The sequence below is a fragment of the Nasonia vitripennis genome (genome assembly GCF_009193385.2).
Source record: "Nasonia vitripennis strain AsymCx chromosome 4 unlocalized genomic scaffold, Nvit_psr_1.1 chr4_random0010, whole genome shotgun sequence".
Lineage (NCBI taxonomy): Eukaryota > Metazoa > Arthropoda > Insecta > Hymenoptera > Pteromalidae > Nasonia > Nasonia vitripennis.
Genome location: NW_022279646.1, coordinates 880657 through 900828, shown reverse-complemented (window position 1 = coordinate 900828; position 20172 = coordinate 880657). Strand labels below are relative to the sequence as shown.

At 35.0% G+C, this 20172-nt stretch overlaps 1 protein-coding gene across 7 annotated transcripts in view; it reads right to left on the bottom strand.

Annotated features, from left to right (window-relative positions):
- Positions 1–20172, bottom strand: part of LOC100119221 (multiple ankyrin repeats single KH domain) — a 490846-nt gene that overhangs the window by 290587 nt on the left and 180087 nt on the right. For all 7 annotated transcript variants that reach the window (XM_031930209.2, XM_031930213.2, XM_031930215.2 and 4 more), the window contains one exon: positions 11047–11254. In XM_031930209.2, coding sequence (XP_031786069.1) covers positions 11047–11254 — 208 coding nt within the window. The remainder of the gene's footprint in view (positions 1–11046; positions 11255–20172) is intronic.

Genomic DNA, 20172 nt, shown 5'->3' with positions numbered 1-20172 from the left:
CAACAGTTTTACTCGGCTATTTCGCCTTGTCCTTCCCTTGTTTTTCTTCGTCATTTTTAACCTTCTTGAGAATGGTCCTAACGTAGTTATTTACTGCGTACTAACAATTCTCCGACGTCAACATAGCTGTTATCATTGACTTAGGTGTCACTCTGGTCTGAAGATAACACTCGAGTTCTTCTCGTTTCATTTGGTATCACGAATAGTCACAAAATACGTGCTCCGCATCTTCGTTAGCGTCCAAACAGACTGGGCAGTGTGAACGGTCCTCTATTTTAAATCTGTGTAGGTACGCCCGAAAGCATTAGCGTCCCGTCAAAAACTGTGCAAGGTAGTAATTGACTTTTCCATGCCTTTTTTGTATCTCGTCCTCTATTCTTGGTATAAGGTGATGTGTCCCTAGCCCCTTATCACTGAAATCCAATCTTTTTTGCCGCTCAGCAAAGTTGCAAACTTTGCAAAGTTCCAGATTTCATTCTGCGTATTGTCGCTCATTTCATTTTCATTCATCGTCAGTGTTATTGTTTTTATCTTCTTTTTACTAGAAATAAGAATAGCTTTACTTTTGTGGCAGGCTAGTTCTAGCTCTGCCTCTGCTCTGATAAAATCCTTAGCTACGTCCTTTACTTTTTCTTTGTGCTTCGCTCCCACCACTACTGCAATATCGTCAGCAAAGCATACTACTATATTTTTAAAGAAAATGGTTATTCTCTATCTGATGTTGTTCCTCGGTGGTGATCAAGAATATTGATTTGTCTCTATCGGTCTTCACGAGGCAAGTTGTGTGGTGAGAAAGGAGAGAAAAAACTTTAAAACATTTTCTCTTTTCTTCTCAACGTTTCAACGGACAATGCCGCCCTCATCAGGAGACTGATGTGAAAAATGTATATTTTTCGATTCTTTGTGTTCATTTATACGTACACACACATTCCTTTTAGTTTAGCCTACATATGTAGCAGAGCAATCATCATATCAAAAATCCAGAACAAAGTAAAAAAATTCATGAACAATTGGAACACTAACGGCTTTTTCGGAAAAAATACAGTAAAATCGAATTCACACAAACAGACACCACCTTGCCAAAATGTTACGGACTACCTAAAATTCACAATATCGCTTTATGACCTATTATCTTAACAATAGGATCACCTGCATATTTTTTATCGAAAAGCCTCCTTAAAATATCAAAAAATAGCATTAAAAAACCTGACTTATACGTACAAACAGCTATGATTTCGTAGTAAAAATTAAAAATATTGTAGTCCCACCGAACCACCGCTTAATCAGCCTCGATGTAAAATCACTCCATACCAACATTGACAAATCATTAGTCAAGAACAGCATCGAAAACAAAAAATATACAAATCGTACAGAAATCCAAAATACCTCTCAGATATCTTGTTAGCTTGTGAATTACTTATGGAGAATACGTTTTTTTAATTCAATGGCAAATTTTACGAATAGCTATTCGGCACACTAATGGGCTCTCCGATTTCGGGTTTCTTCGCTAACATAGTCATGGATGACCTCGAAACGGATTGCCTATATAAACTATCGTTCAAACCAACATTCTTTTATCGATATGTCGACGACATTATTACATGTATGCCGAATGACAAATTCGACGAAATTTTAAAAACATTCAATTCTTACAAGAATAGATTACAATTTACTCACGAGACTGAGATCGATAACTCCATAAGTTTTCTAGATGTTGTATTGATTAAAGACAAAGATGAATTAATAACTGATTGGTACACCAAACCGACTTTCTCTAGCAGATTTTTAAATTACACATCACAACATCCTATGTCTCAAAAAATCGCCACGGTATACAATCTTGTCGATAGAGCGATAAAATTATCTAACAAGAAATTTCATAATAAGAATATTCATAACATCAAAAAATTACAATAAAGCACGAAAATCATTATCCACCCGCCTTCGTTAACAAATATATACGAAAAAGGATGTCAACGTTAACATGAAACACATTGTCGTGGCAACAAATTAGCAGTAATGAAAGACGCAATATTGTAAGCCTACCCTATATTCAAGGTTTTTATGAACAGACCAATCACGCATTTAAGACCCTTAACCCATTAAAGCCCATGCTAAGACTGGTTGAGATAGCGACAAACAAACTGTGCTATCCTTTGCATAAGTGAAAAATAAAATATACGTATTTTTTCTTATGTCATTTGCAATTGTTTATAACAAATTATTTAAACAAATTACAAAAAAAATCATAATTTTCAAAATCTGAATGCGGGAATCGATTCTTGAGGTAAAATCGAGACGAAAACCTATATAACACTTTTTTGTCAGAGTTCAATTTGTTATCTTTATGTAGAAATAAACTATTGACAAATAAGTGTTTTCATTCTCTTGCATGGTATGTGGAATCATATCAGTATTTTTTACTGATAAATTTTGAGATCTTATACTGTAATTGGATAAGTTTATTTCATTTCGCAAATCCTTCCGTGTTAGAGATCACGTTTGAGTGGCGGGCTAACGGTTGGAAACATTCATACATTGGATCTATTCTTTGAAATCATAATTTCGGAAAACTTTTAGATTTTATTTTGTTCTATATTGGTAACGTCACTGATAATGCCGAGACGGAGAATTAGAGATCTACCAGATTTAGTTGAAGGTTCCAAAGATATTGTTCAAGATGTTTGTGAATATTATATTGACAAGTTATCTTCCAAACGTCCCCCCAAACGACAGAAACAGAGTGAACCTTCATCCCAAGAACACGTGATGAAACATGGAAGTCTTAGGAAATGTGGAATTTCAACATGTCGGACAAGAACGGAATGGTATTGTGAGAAATGTTCTATACCTGTTTGCAAAAGTCATAAAGTAGGACACGGCAATGAACAATAATTCAATCCCACCGAACATATTTACAATAATTCATGTGAATATTGATGGATAAATACAATAATTAGCTTCATTCTATACGATTTTTTGAAACACTCTCAGGAGGCTGAATGTTTTTTCCTACATTACAATAACTAATTGGCCTCTGACAGAAAAGTGTTATATGGGTTTTCGTCTCAATTTTACCCCCAGAATCGATTTCCGCATTCAGATTTTGAAAATTATGAATTTTTTTGTAATTTGTTTAAATAATGTGTTATAAACAATTGCAAATGACATAAGAAAAAATACGTATATTTTATTTTTCACTTATGCAAAGGATAGCATAGTTTGTTTGTCGCTATCTCAACCTGTCTTAGCATGGGCTTTAATGGGTTAACATCAAAACTGTGCCAAAAATAAATAGCTAAATGAAAAACAAGTTCTTAATAAATACAAATTTTTCACATCAGTCTCCTGATCAGGGCGGCATTGTCCGTTGAAACGTTGAGAAGAAAATAGAAAATGTTTTAAAGTTTTTTCTCTCCTTCTCACCACACAACCTGCCTCGTGAAGACCGATAGAGACAAATCAATATTCCTAAAGCCTACTACTGTTGATTTTTTGGGTAATTCCAGTCTTAGTAACGCATCGTATATGATGTTTCAAGTTATTGGGACAAGTACTGACCTTTGGGGGCCGCCTTGTCTAACTCCATGTCGTCATTCATCGTCTTGGTACCCTCCTCAATGTCATATAAAATATGATAGGATATAATATAATATAACAGGATTCTGTCCTTGAAGTAGTTGAACTCCTTCTTATACAAAAGGGCAAATCCCGTTTCCGAAGTGCCTCGTGTATTTGTCTCCATTTAACAGAATTGAATACATTTTTGACATCTAATGTAACTACTAACTTCTTCTTTTTCACCTTTTCCTCTTTATAGCCGTTCACGCAGTTTTAATCACTAGGCTAACTACGTCCAGGGTTAAACAATTCACCTTTTTCCGCTATAAAATGGTCCATTCTGATGCATATTATACGTACCACAATTTTGTCAGAGATAGGATGTGGATTCCTGGGGTAGCTTTTTTCCTTTTCGCAGGAGCACGAGTCGCTGTTTCTTCCAGTATGTAGTTAATATTTTCTTTTCTAGAAATAAATTGTACAAGTCTACGAAGTCCTCTGGGTGAGCTTGAATGGCATGCTGGGACCTTGTTGTTTTCTACCCTTCTACAAGCAGCTAAAAGTTCCTCAATCGTGATTGGCGAAATAGCCTCTTTGTTCAAACCAATTCTAATAACACTCGGTTCTTCCAGTTGCCTGGGAAACAGTGTGGTCACTACCCGGTGTAATAGGAGCCTTTTTAATCTTTTTCAATACTATTTTATACGGTCGACCCCAAAGGTCCTGTTTAACCTCGTCCTGTAATTCCATAAGGCATCGTCACTTATTTTCACGGATTTTTCTCTTTAGGCTATTTTTAGCGTCCTTCATTTCTTTTTTGCGGGCATCTACTATTTTCTGGCCTATTCCAGTTTTATAGTACTTCTTCTTTGCCTGTTGTTCTTGTCTTCTGGCCCGATGGTAGTTGCTAAGTGCACTCTCGACCTCCTTGTCCTACTAGTATAATCGTGGTCGCCTACAGTTGTGCACTCTTCTTTATATGGCTGCGTCACAGGCTCCAATAATATTCTCCATTACCTGTTCAGCCTTGCTATTTGTCGATCCTAGCAGCGACATTTCTCCCAATGCTAGCAGGAGCATCTCCTTATCATAATCCTTCGTTTTCCAACAGACTTCTTTGGTCCTTGTACTCGCGTTAATTCTCAGTTCTGATTTTCTTACCTTCATTATTATGGCTTAGTGGTCGCTATTTGTGTATTGTGCACTCACGATCCACGCGCCAATCGAGCCAATTAGACAGCTACGAACAAAATTCAGGTCTACGATAGTTCCTGTGTCTCCTCTTTTGTAGGTGTAAGTGCTACCCTGGTTAACTAACACCAAGTCTAGTAGACCAAATACTTCCGAGAGCAATCTTCCTCTTTGGTTAGTCCTTTGCCTTTACCTTTAATATTTTTCAGAAATGTCTTTCATTAGGTCTGAAGGGGCATATTTAAGGTACATTTTAAGCCCGGGTAGAGTAAAGAAGACGGTCCGGATCTTTCACAAAACCGTGGCAAGTGACTAAAAACACTTATTTATATAGTAAAATGTCATGAATTTTGGTCAGTGATTTTGTATGTTATATTTATGACATTTTTCAGTAGAAATAGTGCATATTGTAAATATTATCGGTTGATATTTTTATTTATTATTTACATGAAAAAAAAAAATTTTTATCAGACGAATATCTTTCTGTTTTTTGCAAGAAACTGTTTTTAACCCAGGCTGGGCCCCTTAACACCAAGTACAAGTGAACGGCTCAAAAGTCAAGGAAGTTCTGACCATGCGCAGGCGGCGAGTTTCCCCAGTCAACATGGCGGCTTACCCCTCGCGGAAGAGGAGAATATTGTCACATAGATTTAAGAGTAGTTACTTAACTTGGTTTGAAGTCTAATTTCATCCATCCGAAGTCCAACGCGAGTAATAACGCTTTAATAATCTTAAATCGAAAAGTAGACATTTAACTAAAGTGTGGATTGTCTGATTATCTAATAAAAGATATCACCGTTGTTACCAATCTACCCTTAGTTAGGCAAATTTTAAGCAAGAGCCTTATTGAATTTTTCGTACGACGTAGTCCATCTCATGCTTGTTGGTCAGGATAATTGCAAATTGTTGATAATTCGTAAAACGCGTAAAGTCGTTAATTATGATTTAGTTGCATCCAGGTGCGATTTGGGTTAGTCCATTCATTGAAAAATAAACAATAATATACGAAATAACACAGTAAACATTGTACCTCCGTTATCAATAGTAAAAAATGCGTCATTAACAATCGAAATGGTCGTATAGATTCGAGACTTTATGATTTAGTAAAGTCGTATATTGAGCTAGATTCTAAAGATATTTTAATTTGCAGTCGTAAATCTAGCAAAAAGTAAATCCAGATGAAGTTCGAGCTATAAACATTAAAAAAAAACACTAAACGTCGCCTGGTAGGTTGGCTTACTCTGGAAGAAAGATTCTTCCTCTTTTCCAAATAGTAGATCCAACGCATTACGTAGGTTGTATCTCTTAGAGAAGCGCTTAGATCGCAATAAAACATAAATGTATTAAACGGAAATAGGTTATTTGAGTGGGGTTATGTTGAGAAAGTAGAAGAAGTTAATTCGACCCCTAGAAAATGCTGGTACATTCCTCATTTTGGCGTAAGAAATGAGAACAAACCATATAGAGTACGTTTAGTTTTTGCCTCAGCCGAAGATCAACGAATTTAACTAAACAATTGCTGTCTGGTCTTGATTTAGTGAAAAGCTTGAGTAATATTCGTATGTGGATTCGGCAGTAGGCTTACGCATTAATTTTAGTGATGCGCAAAGATTCTTATCGAGAGGTCGTGATAGATATAGCAAACCAGCAGAGTATCGTATGAAAGTGGTCTTGTTTTGAGCTAAATCTTCACCGAGTACTGCGTTATTCATAAAAAGCTAAAATACGTTACCATCTTCATCTGTTTTTTCTATTGCCTCACAAAAGATTGTGAATAATTGTTACATGGATGATTATTCAGACAGTTGTTATTTATAAGATGAGGCTATTGAGCGTGTAAAACAAGTAAATATTATATATAATTGTGCATTCGGATTCGTAATGCATGACTGGGTGAGTAATCACGCGTCAGTAGTGCAAAATGTTTAATTTATCGTCAACGATCAACAAGAAAAGTTACTTGATTCAGACTTGTTGAATGACAAAGCTTCTACTGATAATTTAGTTAACGGTGCTGCTAAGCCTACGAAAGGTCAATTTTTGGCGATTGTAATGTCGATTTTTTTATCCATTAGGTCTTTTAATATCAGTCACAATTCAAGCTCGCTTATTAATGTAAGATATATGGGCAAGTAATGTTTATTGGGATGACCATATTAAAGATGATGAATTTCAGTCATGGAAAGAATGGCTACAAGTGCTAGAGAAAATAAAATTAATTTTCGTAAATCGTTGCAATTAACTATTGCATTTTCAAGTAAAACAAGCCGAGTTATATGTATTTTATGCCAGCTCCAAGGCATACAGTGCTGTCACGTATTGGTGTTTCTCTATAGAAGACAATCGGTATCATGTATCATTTATTATAAAAAAAACCGCTGCCAATTCTTTGGCAAGCAACTTCCTTGAACATTATGTATCGCTTTAATATCTGAATCGCTTTGACTTCATATATAATTCGATAAAGATTTGTACTTTTTCGTTTGATAGATAAAATTATTTTGAATCAATTATATACATAATCAATTATAATTCTCTCTCTTTTTCTCGCATAGCTATAATTGTTTATATTATATTATTATATATAGTTGATGGCACGTCATCGGCATGAGAAGAAAATTTGTAAACTTTTTATTCATTTATTGTATTTATTTAGCTTCAAGTATTTTTCTACCGTGCAATCACACTATTATAAAAAGGCTTACATTCTGTCATCTGACGGGAGGTATACGTGGGTGCCTTACTCGAGAATTGACATTCGTCACGATAACGCGCCGACTGCAAAAGAGAATCAAACAGAAAAAGGAACTCTGCACGTTGAAGTTAAAATTTCTCCTTCTCGGTTTTCTCCAGATATGCTCCATGAAATAACTTAAAATTAAAGCAGTCTATAGTTATAATAACATTCGATAATCATGATGTTTTAAAGAAAAGTTCAACATTTAGTTCGAATAGAAGTAGATTAATTCTCAAAACAATGTCGCAAATGATGCAACAAGATTTGTACCTTCTGCATTAGAAAATAGCAGTAGACGGTTTTGAGGACGTCCGTTTTTATAAAACTCCGAACGATTTTGGCCAAGTACAAAATAGTCACGAGAATTAGATTATAGATTTGAATCTATTTTCGTCTTTGATTCGTCTTGTTTTGACTGTAGTTCGCGTTTGAGAAGCAAAAGAGCGTTAGAAACACATATTCACGTCGGCTTCTGAGCAATATTTATTAGCAGAAAGTTTTTATATAAAATTTAATCAAAACATTTCATTTGTCAAAGATATACACAGTTTAAAAAGTAGAAATACCATTGTAACAAATGGACATATTTTAACGCTTAATCCACAGCTGGATAAAACGGGTATTTTCAGATACTCGAGCCGAGTACACAATTTTACGTCCGCTAATTTTCTGACCAATACGATTATTTTAGATGCTGAAAAGTGGTATAGTCGTTGATCAATTGAGCACTTTCATAAAATGCTAGCTATATATTTTTCTGTTGCTATATTTTCCCATACTAGCCTCAAAATTGTCGTAAACGAAATCAGTCTGCCTTACCGGTTGCCCGTCTTGCGCATCAAATGAGAGCCTTTACTGACTGCGGCCTCGGTTGCTTTATTCCCATGCGCGTGCAGATCGGAATACGAATCGAAAAGTGTTGGGGGGCCTTTTTAACGTGCATGACGGTAAAAGCTATTTTATTAAATTAGTCAATAGCTTTATGTAGATGCTGCAATAATAACACTACGTCGTTTTTCTGCTAAACTTTACTAAAATAAATAAGGAATTTATATAATTAGTCCCTAAATAAGATGATGTTAAATATGATAAAATAAATGACAACGCTGTAAAGAATAGGATACAATGGAGATTTAATCCACTAACAGCATCAAATATGGGTGAAGCATGGGAGCACATGATCAAGTCTGTCAAAATTACGTTAGCGCAACATTAAAAGACAATTGTCCAAGCGAAAAAGTTTTGTCAACAGGGTTAATTGAAATCAAACATCCTATAAATTCTTGTCCATTCGCTTATGATGCGCCCGATCCTCGTGACGGCATAGCATTGGCCCAAATCATTTATTATTAGGAGCATCCTCAGGACAAATTCAGCTGCCTAGATATAATCATTTTAGTCATTAATACTCACGAAAAGAGTATGAATCATTACAAATGTATGTGGATAACTTTTCGAACAGGTGGTTGCACGAGTAGTTACCCACTCTTATTCATATAAAAAAATGGCATTCTTCTCAACCATGTCTTCAAATTAATGACAGTTTTAATCGTGGGTGCGGACGCTATCATAAATACTTGAGAAAAAGGAGTAATTACTCGCGTACTGCCTGGTAAAGATGGTGAGATAAGAATTATGGAAATCCGAAAATCGAATGGTAATGGTTTTTTGACTCCTAGCAATAAGCTTATAGAATTTGCGTAGTTACAAAACAATAGTTTTGCAGAGAAGGAGGATGTTCCCGATAAGTATTTTAGTGTTGGAGTCGCGTTCTTAACTAGCGCTACAATAACAGTGATCGATGTGAATACGATGAGTGCTATATTTACTCTTTGCAAATATTGATATATCTCAAAGAAAAAGAATATCTAAAAAGTGAACGTGACTTACGTTTTTTTTTTTTTTTTTTGAAAAAAGAAGTTTCCGCAGCAACGAAATAGTAGACTTGGCAAAAAAGGAATAGATCGCCCTGAGCCGTCACAAGAGCAGGATTTATATAAGTTTATCTGTTTGTTAAAATAAATTTGTCTTATCTAAAAACCTGATTTTCACCTTACTATCTTGTAACATCATTATCAATTATGGTTAGCATTTTTTTATAAAATTTCTTCCTCCTAGAAGAAGCTTTGTGATAGTAAAATTTTGAGTTTCGTCAAAACTTTTAGCAAATACTTTTTGGTGTGTTAGAAGTTCAAATTAAGTGTTTTTAGAAAATGTCCGTATAGATGTGTGTGTATGTATACCGTAATATTTCTGGAACTACTCCGTCAATAACAATAAAATTTGACATATCTATTTCTAGATTCTGAATTCGGGAAAAACAGTTATTTTTATTTTCTCAACTATATTTTTTGTATGGCCATTTTATGATTTTTGAAATGATTCATTGAATGATTGAAATGATTTTTTCAATCACTCCATTGTTACAAACAATTCAGCTATAATGCATTTGAAAGGGAATAAAATGATCTACTTTTTCTCGTTTGGTCCTCGGGATCGACCGCTTTGTTAGGCAGATAAAATGAAAAAGGTGATTCTTTTTAAAAAATTCATATCTCTGAAACTAAACATCATAACCTCACGAAAAAAATCATGTCGATGGGTCACGTGCTAAACTATATGCCATTAAGATTTCAAGTGATTTAACTATTTATTTTTTTCAGTAATAACTCGAAAAATGAGAAAAAAATGAGTTTTTTTTGCCTTGATTACAGACGCAAAAAGGCCTTATTGCACTTGAGATTTCGGGAAAAAGTAGATATTTTATGTGTTTGCACAGCTTTCTAACCCCTATGGTTCGTAAGATACCATGGTTTCAAATTTTTTTTTTAATTTTTCAATTTCTTATATCTCTAAAACAATGTAGTCAAATGCTTCAAAATTTTATTTGGTGATTTACCATAAAAAAGCTATCTGGTGCTAAAATTTTAAACGAATTCGTCAAACAGTTCTCAAGTAAAGGACTAAAATGTAAAAATCATTTTCTCAAAAATTTCCCAAGCGACCTATCTAATAAATAGCCTGTTATTTTGATAGTTAGGTTGATTAGGAACACATGTAAAGTGTTCATATTCTAGAATGAAAGAACATAGGGGTCTGCAAACTTTTGGACAATGGACCATCCAAAACTTATATTAAATTATGTATCGAAAACCGCCTCATACATTAGCAAGCAGATATATAGATATATTAAAACAATATTTTATTTATTGGACCTATAAATTTAGTTAGAGGAAGCTACGTGCCAATGAATTGGCAGCGTTTTTTTTTTTATTAGAATTATCTTTAATAAAAACTAAATGACTGGTATTACGTTCTAATCGTGCGATATTCAAGCGCCCTAGTTAATAAACTACAGCAATAATTGTTCACTTATAAAATTATTTCTATTTAATGCATTATTCAACTAATATTTGAACAATACAATAAATTAAGAAACAATACATTTGTTTGAAGGACGCTACGTGCCAATGTATTGAAAGCAATTTTTGTAGGTGAAACAAAATTTGAAGGTTTTTGTGATATTTACGAGCTTAATTTTTAATATTTTTGCTTACCATTGTTAATATCATCAAAACTAATCGATTCAAAAATGTTTACTGCCTCATCTATAGGAATTTGAGTGCCATCTTCTAATTTGAGAATTTCATCATCATTAGAAATAATCTTGTTTCGTTGAGTTGCAGAGAAAAATGGACAAGCACTGTCTCGGTGAAATTTAGAAACATCTGAATCAACTTGATCAATGCCCGGATGAGAAGTGTGCTGTAAAGTAATAATATTAATAATTTTTAATAATAAATATTAAACTACAATTTATATTTAGTCAAAAACATTCTGATGTCTTTCAATTAATTTGTTAAATTAAAATGACTGTAAATAATATATGTATACATTTCTAATGTGACGAGGAACAACGTCCTTCACCATGCTGGTAATCGAGGCAGGATAGAGAGTAACGAAATAGGGCGGCGCACAGTGAGAGAAAATGGACAAAATTCGAGCCACACGTCATTTTTAATCCTAGAGCCATGATTTTGTTTAAACTCTAAAAAAGCATCAAGTTTAAGGGGTCAAGCCTGGGTTAAAATCAATAAATTATTATGCTGAGAATTTTTTTTTTCAATGTATCTATACAAATTTTTTATTACAAAAATTATAGATATTATATGTCATTTTTACCAATGAATATAACATGTATATCACATTTTACCATCTATACAAATTCACTGATAAAACACTGATTTTATGTCTTTTTATCCACTTGCCGCAGGATTTCTCAGCATCCGGATGATCAACTGACACCATATTTTGGGAAAATCTTCAAAATATGTATCTCCTTGGATTAATCGGAAGACATTTCTGAAAAACAATAATTTTCAATCATTAGCCACTTATATGTTGAGAATATTAGAAATTATAGTGAAGGTTACGTGTGTAAAGATGCATAACCTTCACTTTGGACTTATCTTAATGAATTCTGCTCCGATTGGTCCAGGGAGGATGGTTTTCTGGAGCTGCTATTAAATTTTTAGCCCAATTTACTGACCGGATCCTGAGAAAACCTGCGGCAAGTGACCTAAAAACATGAAAAACAGAAATCAGAGAAAAATGCATTTAAAGTTTGACTTAATATTTGATTAAAAAAAAGGTACTTACAACTTGTGTATAGATCTGGACCTTAAATGATTGAAAGATACTTGCACCCTGGTCATGTACACCAAGTTTGGTGTAGATCCGTCGCTCCACAGCTTTGTTTTTCTGTTTTAAGTCATCTGAAACAGAAAATAATAAATAGTTAAAAATTGCAATTTTTGAGCTTGAAACTATTTTCATAATTAAAGCACAAAATATCTACTTTATTTGCAGTTATTTTATTCTGATAAGTATATACTTTGTTTCTGACAAGTAAAATACTTAATAGAACAAAATTTTTACAAAATAATTAAATTTAAATTTATTAATATCAAATTTGAATAATTTTTATTATACTCACATTAGATGATGCCTCTTATTGAAATTTAAATTATTAGCAGTACAGCAACACTACAGGAGTCAGGTTGAAGGTTAGAAAACTTGTCCAGATGAGATTGACGAAAAGTAGGCCACATGATCAGCTGATCAGCCGCACCAGACCGCTTGCCTGCTGCTTCTGTAACCTGCTTGGCATCTCCTCTCCAGCTGTTTTGTGGGCAGAATATCTGTGTTTAGGATGATTAAAATAAAAAAAAAAATAAAAATATGTATGAATTTATGTGTTTCAGTGTTGTGGTGCTGTATAGTGTTTATGTTTTTTGAGCTGTGGTTTAGGTGTTGGTTAGCTGTGTGTAAAAGTGTATAAAAATAGGTTAATGTGCCCCAGCTGAGTAAAAATCATCATCTGGATGATTCCTCTTCCTTCGTGCTCGACGTGCTTCCAGTGTTGATTCTGTTGCTTTTCTATCAGACCAGAATATCCTTTCTTCATCCGCGTTCTTGGCCCAGTTCACTGCAGAAGACCCCGGTTGGATGCTAAACTTCTTCATCACCTCCAGTACTCCTGTTTTGCCGTTGTTGAAGCAAGTGGCTGCGATGTTGACACCAATTTGCAGGACTACAAGTCCACTAAAACTTTGTTTAGGGACCAGTTTCCAAATTGATTGGTTGAAGCTTTCATTGCTGTTCTGTGTGAAGCCTCCAACGCATCTCTCAAGCAAGTCTGGCTGTGTCAAGTCCTTATAAATTGGCTCACCACATCAGATCCATGATAGCAGCAGGAAAAACATCAGTGTGGTGAAACTTTTTAAGTTTTCTGTTAGCTTTGCACCAACTTGTCTTTCCTGGCTGGCAAAGGTGATGTGTAGGATTTTTATCTGTTGATTTCTTATGATAAAATGTAGCCCATATGGCGTTACTCATTGCATCAACAGAATGATTATGGCCTCGGATGGCATTGCCATAATATCTTGTTAACTGAGCAATCCTTTGAGCAGTTAGACGATCTTGTACACCAATACCTTTGCAATCTGAAAGTTTTTGGCCAGCCAAATTTTTCTTCAGATTTCTGAGCCTTGTGCCCATTCTCTTCTGCACGTGTCCTACACACTCTTTCTTCTGAATTACAAAATCTTCTCTATAAGGCTTAGCGTCGCACAGAGCTTTGTAAACTTTAGCATCTCCATCACCTATATAATTTCCACGATGCCATCCACTTCCATCTTTCCAGAACTTCCTTGATGATTGGCGGAGCACTTGTCTTGATGGGCCTCGAACCACTCCCTGAGTATCCTCTTCTGGGTGCATTTCGCAAGCTCTGCAAAATGATTGTTTTGGAGCAACGTCAATCACTTTTCCATTCGCATTGCGATTCAAAGTAGAGACCCCTTGAAGAGAACAGTGTCCACGCTTTCTCCAAGAACCATCGCCTGATACAGTCTTACGGTCATCCTCTTGAGTCTCACTGCTACAATCTTCCTGCATAGGTGCTTTCATTGATTCCTTAGCTGCATTTCCACTTGCTACTTTCAATTCTTGATTAATATTATCAAAATTACTGTGAGCAACTGGAGGCAAAAAGTCCATTGTTCCACAAAAAGTAGTCAAGCCAGCGTGTCCATGGCCAAGAGATCTCATAGATAATACTGATCGTCTATTAACTTCATACGCGTTACCTTTCACACCAACATTTTTACTGGAGTCAATGAAAGCAACTTTGTTGCACATGGTACAAGTGATCGTTAGCTTGAAACCAAGACCTCTTACATCTACTTCACCAAATTTGACACCTCCACGGAAAGCTTTGCAAACCAGAAATTCCTGCAATCCTGGATAAAGTAAAGAGATGGCAAATATTCTGTTTTGTGCAGGACCAGCCTCTATATTTTTGATTTTAATTTTTGCCTAGATCTTGATACAGGTATTTCTGGTTGCGAAAACTGAACTGGTGTGCCAACTGTTGAAGCTTGTGCAATGGTTCGTGTCGTCTGAGTACCAGATGTTGAAGGAAGCATATTGGGCACAGTTGCTGAACTCTTTGCTGCTCTTGTTGGCATCGATGGTTCATTACGTCTCCTTGTTGATGATTTTGCTGGTGGGTTGGACGTTGACTCCGTAGCTTCATCCAAGTTTTTTAAAAAACTCTTGGTCTCTTCTTTTTTCTCCCAAATCTTCTCTTTTTATGTTCACATGAACCTGGCAATCTATTTCTTGAGCCTGGCATGTTGACAATACACTAAATTTTTTACTTATATTATCTTATCACAGACTATAATAATCACTTATTCTTATAACACACTAAAACTTTTCAACTGTAAAATCGAGTGGTTTTAGAGTAATTATTTTTCGAAATTCGAAAACAAACGTTGCAGTCAGCAAATTCGAAAAATATAAACAATTTTTTTCAAAAAAATAGATTCTGGTAATACGGTAAAACAAGGACCTAGACGAATCACCGCTCGCTTGTGCTCTAGCATAGCGCAGTCGGTAAGCGCGTAATTCAAAATTCGCTATTTCTACTACAATGATTACTAGTTTCAGTAATTTGTTAATAGCTTATTAACAAAGTGGTCTTTTACAAAACGGATTTTTTTTTATCGTATTGTACGTGAAATTTACTAAAACAACCGTGTATAAAAAGTGCCAGAATATTTATATTTTGTAAAAGTACTGTCAAATCAAAATGTGTAAAATACAACGATTTTTCAAAAATTAGCTATTCGCTTTTTTCCAGTATTTTCTCTATAACTTTACGACAAATTTTTTTCTAGTAAAACGGGTTGCGGCAGCACATTCTAGGGACTTCCTATCCATATAGCGAATAAAAAAAAATCGATTTTTTCAAGATTTTAACTCGGCTTGACCCCTCAAGCTACAGGTGCGGAAATTATTGTATCACCTTCCCCTAAACCCATGCGACCCCTAGAAGCCACCCCTACCAAACCACAAGCAGTCTAACTCATCTATCCCAGGGAACAGCGAGTTAAATCGCTTTATTTTTTCTTAAAATAATTAAGCCACACACCATAAGGCAGCTAATAACCTAAATACCTAATCCTAACCCGCTTAACCCCTACAAACCACCCCTACCATACCACAAGCAGGCTAACTAGCCTAACCCTGGGAACAGCGAGTTAAATCGCTTATTTTTTTGTTAAAATAATAAAGCCACACACCATAAGCCAGTTAACCACTCACCCCCTGCCCCTAGAAACCACACCTACCAAACCACAAGCAGTCTAACTCATCTATCCGAGGGAACAGCAAGTTAAATCGCTTTATTTTTTCTTAAAATAATTAAACCATACACCATGAGCCAGCTAATAACCTAAATACCTCCCCCTAACCCGCTTAACCCCTAGAAACCACCCCTACCAAACCACAAGCAGGCTACCTAGCCTAACCCTGGGAATAGCGAGTTAAATCACTTTATTTTTTCTCAAAATAATTAAGCCACACACCAGAAGCCAGCTAATCACCTAAATACCTACTCCTAACCTGCTTAACCCCTAGAAACCACCCCTACCAAACCACAAGCAATAAAACATGGTATAAAAAAAAATATTTATTTTAGTCGATTTTTCACATTGAAATCATTTAAGATTTAATGTTTAGAGCGAAGAAATCGTGTCCTAGAGACTTAAACTTCAGTGTCACAATAAAAATTTTGAAAAAAAAGGGTAAAAGCACATAAAATGGCGGCTAATACGGGAAAATCGTGAAAAATTTCCAGAATTTTTTACTTCAGAATGATAGACTAAAAAAAATTTACTGAAGAAAAAGTTCTTAGATTAATTAAAAAAATATGTTGAAATTCTATAAGAATTTTTTGAAGATTTCTCGAATTTATTATATTATAGTATAATTTAATATAATTAAATCTATTGATCATACGAGTGGTTGATGGTTAAATGTTTATTTTTGAATTTATTAGATTATAGTATAATACGTACAAATGTAATTAAATCTATTGATCATAGAGATTAAGAAAAAATTAAGCGATTTAACTCGCTGTTGCCTGGGATAGATGAGTTAGACTGCTTGTGGTTTGGTAGGGGTGGTTTCTAGGGATTAGGGGTAAGTATTTAAGTGATTTGTTGGCTTCTGGTGTGAGGCTTAATTATTTTGAGAAAAAATAAAGCGATTTAACTGGCTGTTCCCAGGGTTAGGCTAGTTAGCCTGCTTGTGATTTGGTAGGGGTGGCTTCTAGGTAGGTGATACAATAATTTCCGCACCTGTAGCTTAAACTTTTGCTTTTTTAAAGTTTAAAAAAAAAATCATGGCTCTACGATTAAAAATGACGCGTCGCTCGAATTTTGTCCATTTTCTCCCACTGTGCGGCGTTGGCTGCAGCAAGAAAGAAAACAATGGCCGAATGGCAAACAAGATGGAATGTTAGTGACAAAGGGCGATGGACACATCGCTTTATACCAAAAATAGAAGATTGGACTGGAAGAGAACATGGAGAGGTCAACTACTACCTCACACAGTTTCTAACCGGGCACGGATGCCTAACTGCCTAGCTTGTTTGGACGCTAACGAAGATGCGTAGCATGTTCTCTGTCACTGTTCACGATACCAAATGGAGCTAGAAGAACTCAAGTGCTATCTTTAGACCAGAGTGACACCTGAGTCAATGATGACAACTATGTTGACGTCGGAGGATGGTTGGAACACAGTAAACAACTACGTAAGGACCATCCTCAAGAAGGTTAGAAATGACGAAGAGAAAAGAAAACAAAAACAAGGCGAAACAACGGAATAAAAATGTAGTTAGACGAAGGTCACTGAGCCGTGTCGGGGTTGAGGCTGTACAGAGGATGGCCAGACGATGCCGCACGAAGCAGAAAACCGGACGATGCAGAAAGAAGAAGACGTGATGACGACTACATCAATCAGAAGAAGGCGTAAAAGCCTTTCGCCCCCCCCCCTCCCCCACCCCGCGAAGCACTACTCGACGGTCGTACCGCGGGGAACAAGGGCACAGACGATGGAGCTAGATGCGCTTTTACCGAGGGTCGTTAAAGGCAAAGAGGGCGTTTCTTGGTACGGTTGGATGTTTTTCATCTGTTCGGGGGCAGTTTCGACGACCCCATAAACAAGGTCACACTATGGTGTTTCTAAGATCCCTAACAAATCTTCTCCGAGAAAAAAACACACACACACATCTACACACACACATACACACACATTCATACAGACATTTTCTAAAAACACTTTACTTGAAATTCTAACACACCAAAAAGTATTTTCTAGAAGTGTTGATAAAACTAAAAATTTTACTATTACAAAGCTTCCTCTAGGAGGAAGCAAAATAAATACGACAGACAATAACTATAATTAAGTGAAGACAACATTTTGTTCATAGTTTAAAACAGTTTTTATCATTTTATAATTATTGTCTTCTACATTCACTAGTTTTTTCCTAATCAAAACAGCTATGTTCGGATTTCTATACATTTTTCTTAACTTTTTAAAAATACGCCTTTAAAAACATAATAGAATCTAATTAACGTAACAGTTGAATGTAGTGGTCGATCGCCGGTATTTATATTCGGATATTGCGGAATATGTTTCGTCCCCGCCAGACGCCGGGGCAAAGGGAGATAGAGCTGTTGCTCTCTCAGCTGTTCAGTCCTGAATTCGTTCGCTTGTCGACAGTTCTATCTCCTCCTCCCCACACCCCCCCTCCCGCCGTCCGAATGTAAATACCGGCGATCGACCTCTAATTCTGTAAGTGTATTCTTAATTACTTGCTATTGTTTTAAACCAATTCCGTGATTTCATGTATATAATCCTCTCTTAAAATATTATAAATTTGTGATTGTGAAAAGATATTTAAAGTTGAATCGATCTTAACTGAAAAACTTCTGATTTCGACTCCGACACTGATGTGAATGCAAACTCATGCTATACGACTAAATAATTATCATGGGTGTTGTAGTCGAACACAAAAGTATTTCAGTTAACGTTGATTCAACTTTAAATATCTTTCCACAATCACAAAAGAAATCTATATGCAAAATATGAGCTCTCTAGACCTGTTAGTTTTTGAATGAGAATAAATGCAAAAATGGAAAAACAGGTATCGGTCTCAAAATCTCTCACAACTATTAAAAGTCAAAATTCTAATTACCTAAAACCTTGACAAAAAAGCCAAAACATTTATCACTTTCTCCATGTAAAAATATGCTAAAAACCAGAAATACAATGTGCTAGAGATAGTAGTTTCTGCGTAACTGGCTAAAAGTAAAATTTGACCTGCTCAATTAAACAAACTCAAAATTCGCATGAGCCTGGATGTAAAAAGATGAACGAAAACAGTTAGATCAGAATCATTTAGGTTACATATTTCTAGGTAACATAGGAAATCGTCATGAAGCAGTGTCATATTTTAGTTGTCTAGTAGCCTTTTTACAATTCAAAGAGCATTGTATAATGATAGACTTAAACTTACTGACTCGGATACTGAACTTTTCTTTAAATTCACCTCTCAAACCTCACTGAGAGCGACTTTGGGCACAGAGACACAGTATATCTTCAAACTCTTTATTCTTTCTCTCGACATTTAAAAAAAAAAAAAAAAAACTAAATAATATTCACACACTTTATTACTACTTCAATTAGGGTTAGGGTGCCACTTTTCAATACACATGTTGTAATACTACACACTCTTGGTAATGATTAATTTTTACTAAAATTTCTTGCTAGTTATATTACATATATTTTATCTGTTATCAAGGTTTCCACATTTCATTTTAAACACCTCAAACATTTCTACCAAGGTTATGCGTTATGACTGTTTTGAGGGTTATGAATTTAAAGCGCGGTTCTGATCTCGTTGCCTAGGCAACCAACCAGCAATCAATCAGAATCGCGTATTAAATGCTTCACAACAAAGGACATCATTTTTTTAAGAGAGGATAATATTAATATGAAATAAACAGTTTCCTGATGTGGGTGGCATTGTTCACCGAAACGTCAAAGAAGAATAAAGAAAAACCCTGATTTATTTTCTCTCCTTCCTTACGTACAATTTGCCTCGGGAAGACCGATAGAGCCAAGATCATTCTATTTTGAATAACCACCAAGGGATCGAGTCAACGTAGAAGAATTACTACTCTCTCGACAAATAATTGTTTCATGTCAAATATTTTAAAATCAAAACATTGCTCAGAATGCTTCAATGCATCTATTTTTAAATACGATTTTACTATTTAAAAAAATAATTTTTAATTGTAACAAACATTATAAGAGTATTTTAGAAGTAAACACAATAGAGCAGTATACCTAATAGTAGAGATCTCATTTGAGATTTATCAATAGAGATGACTATAGATAATTGATGAAAACGTTAAAATATTAAAAGTTCACATCAGCTTGGTGTGTGCAGTCGCACGACTTGCGGAAATATGTATAACAACTATACATTTGTATAACATATTTAAATATTATAGTAAACATATATAATACATTAATCAAAATATATAATTTATGGTAATGTTTGTTTAAAACATCTATTTGATTATAAGCTACAGTTTATTGTCAAAAATTCATATTGTTTAATATTAATTTATTTTTCCCTACTAATAAAATCATGTACGTGCTGTTTATATTCATATTCACAAATATGTAGCTTTGAAAAGAGGATCATATCTGCAGAAATAATTATTTGCAGCATCCCTTTCATCAGGATCAAATCTGCAGAT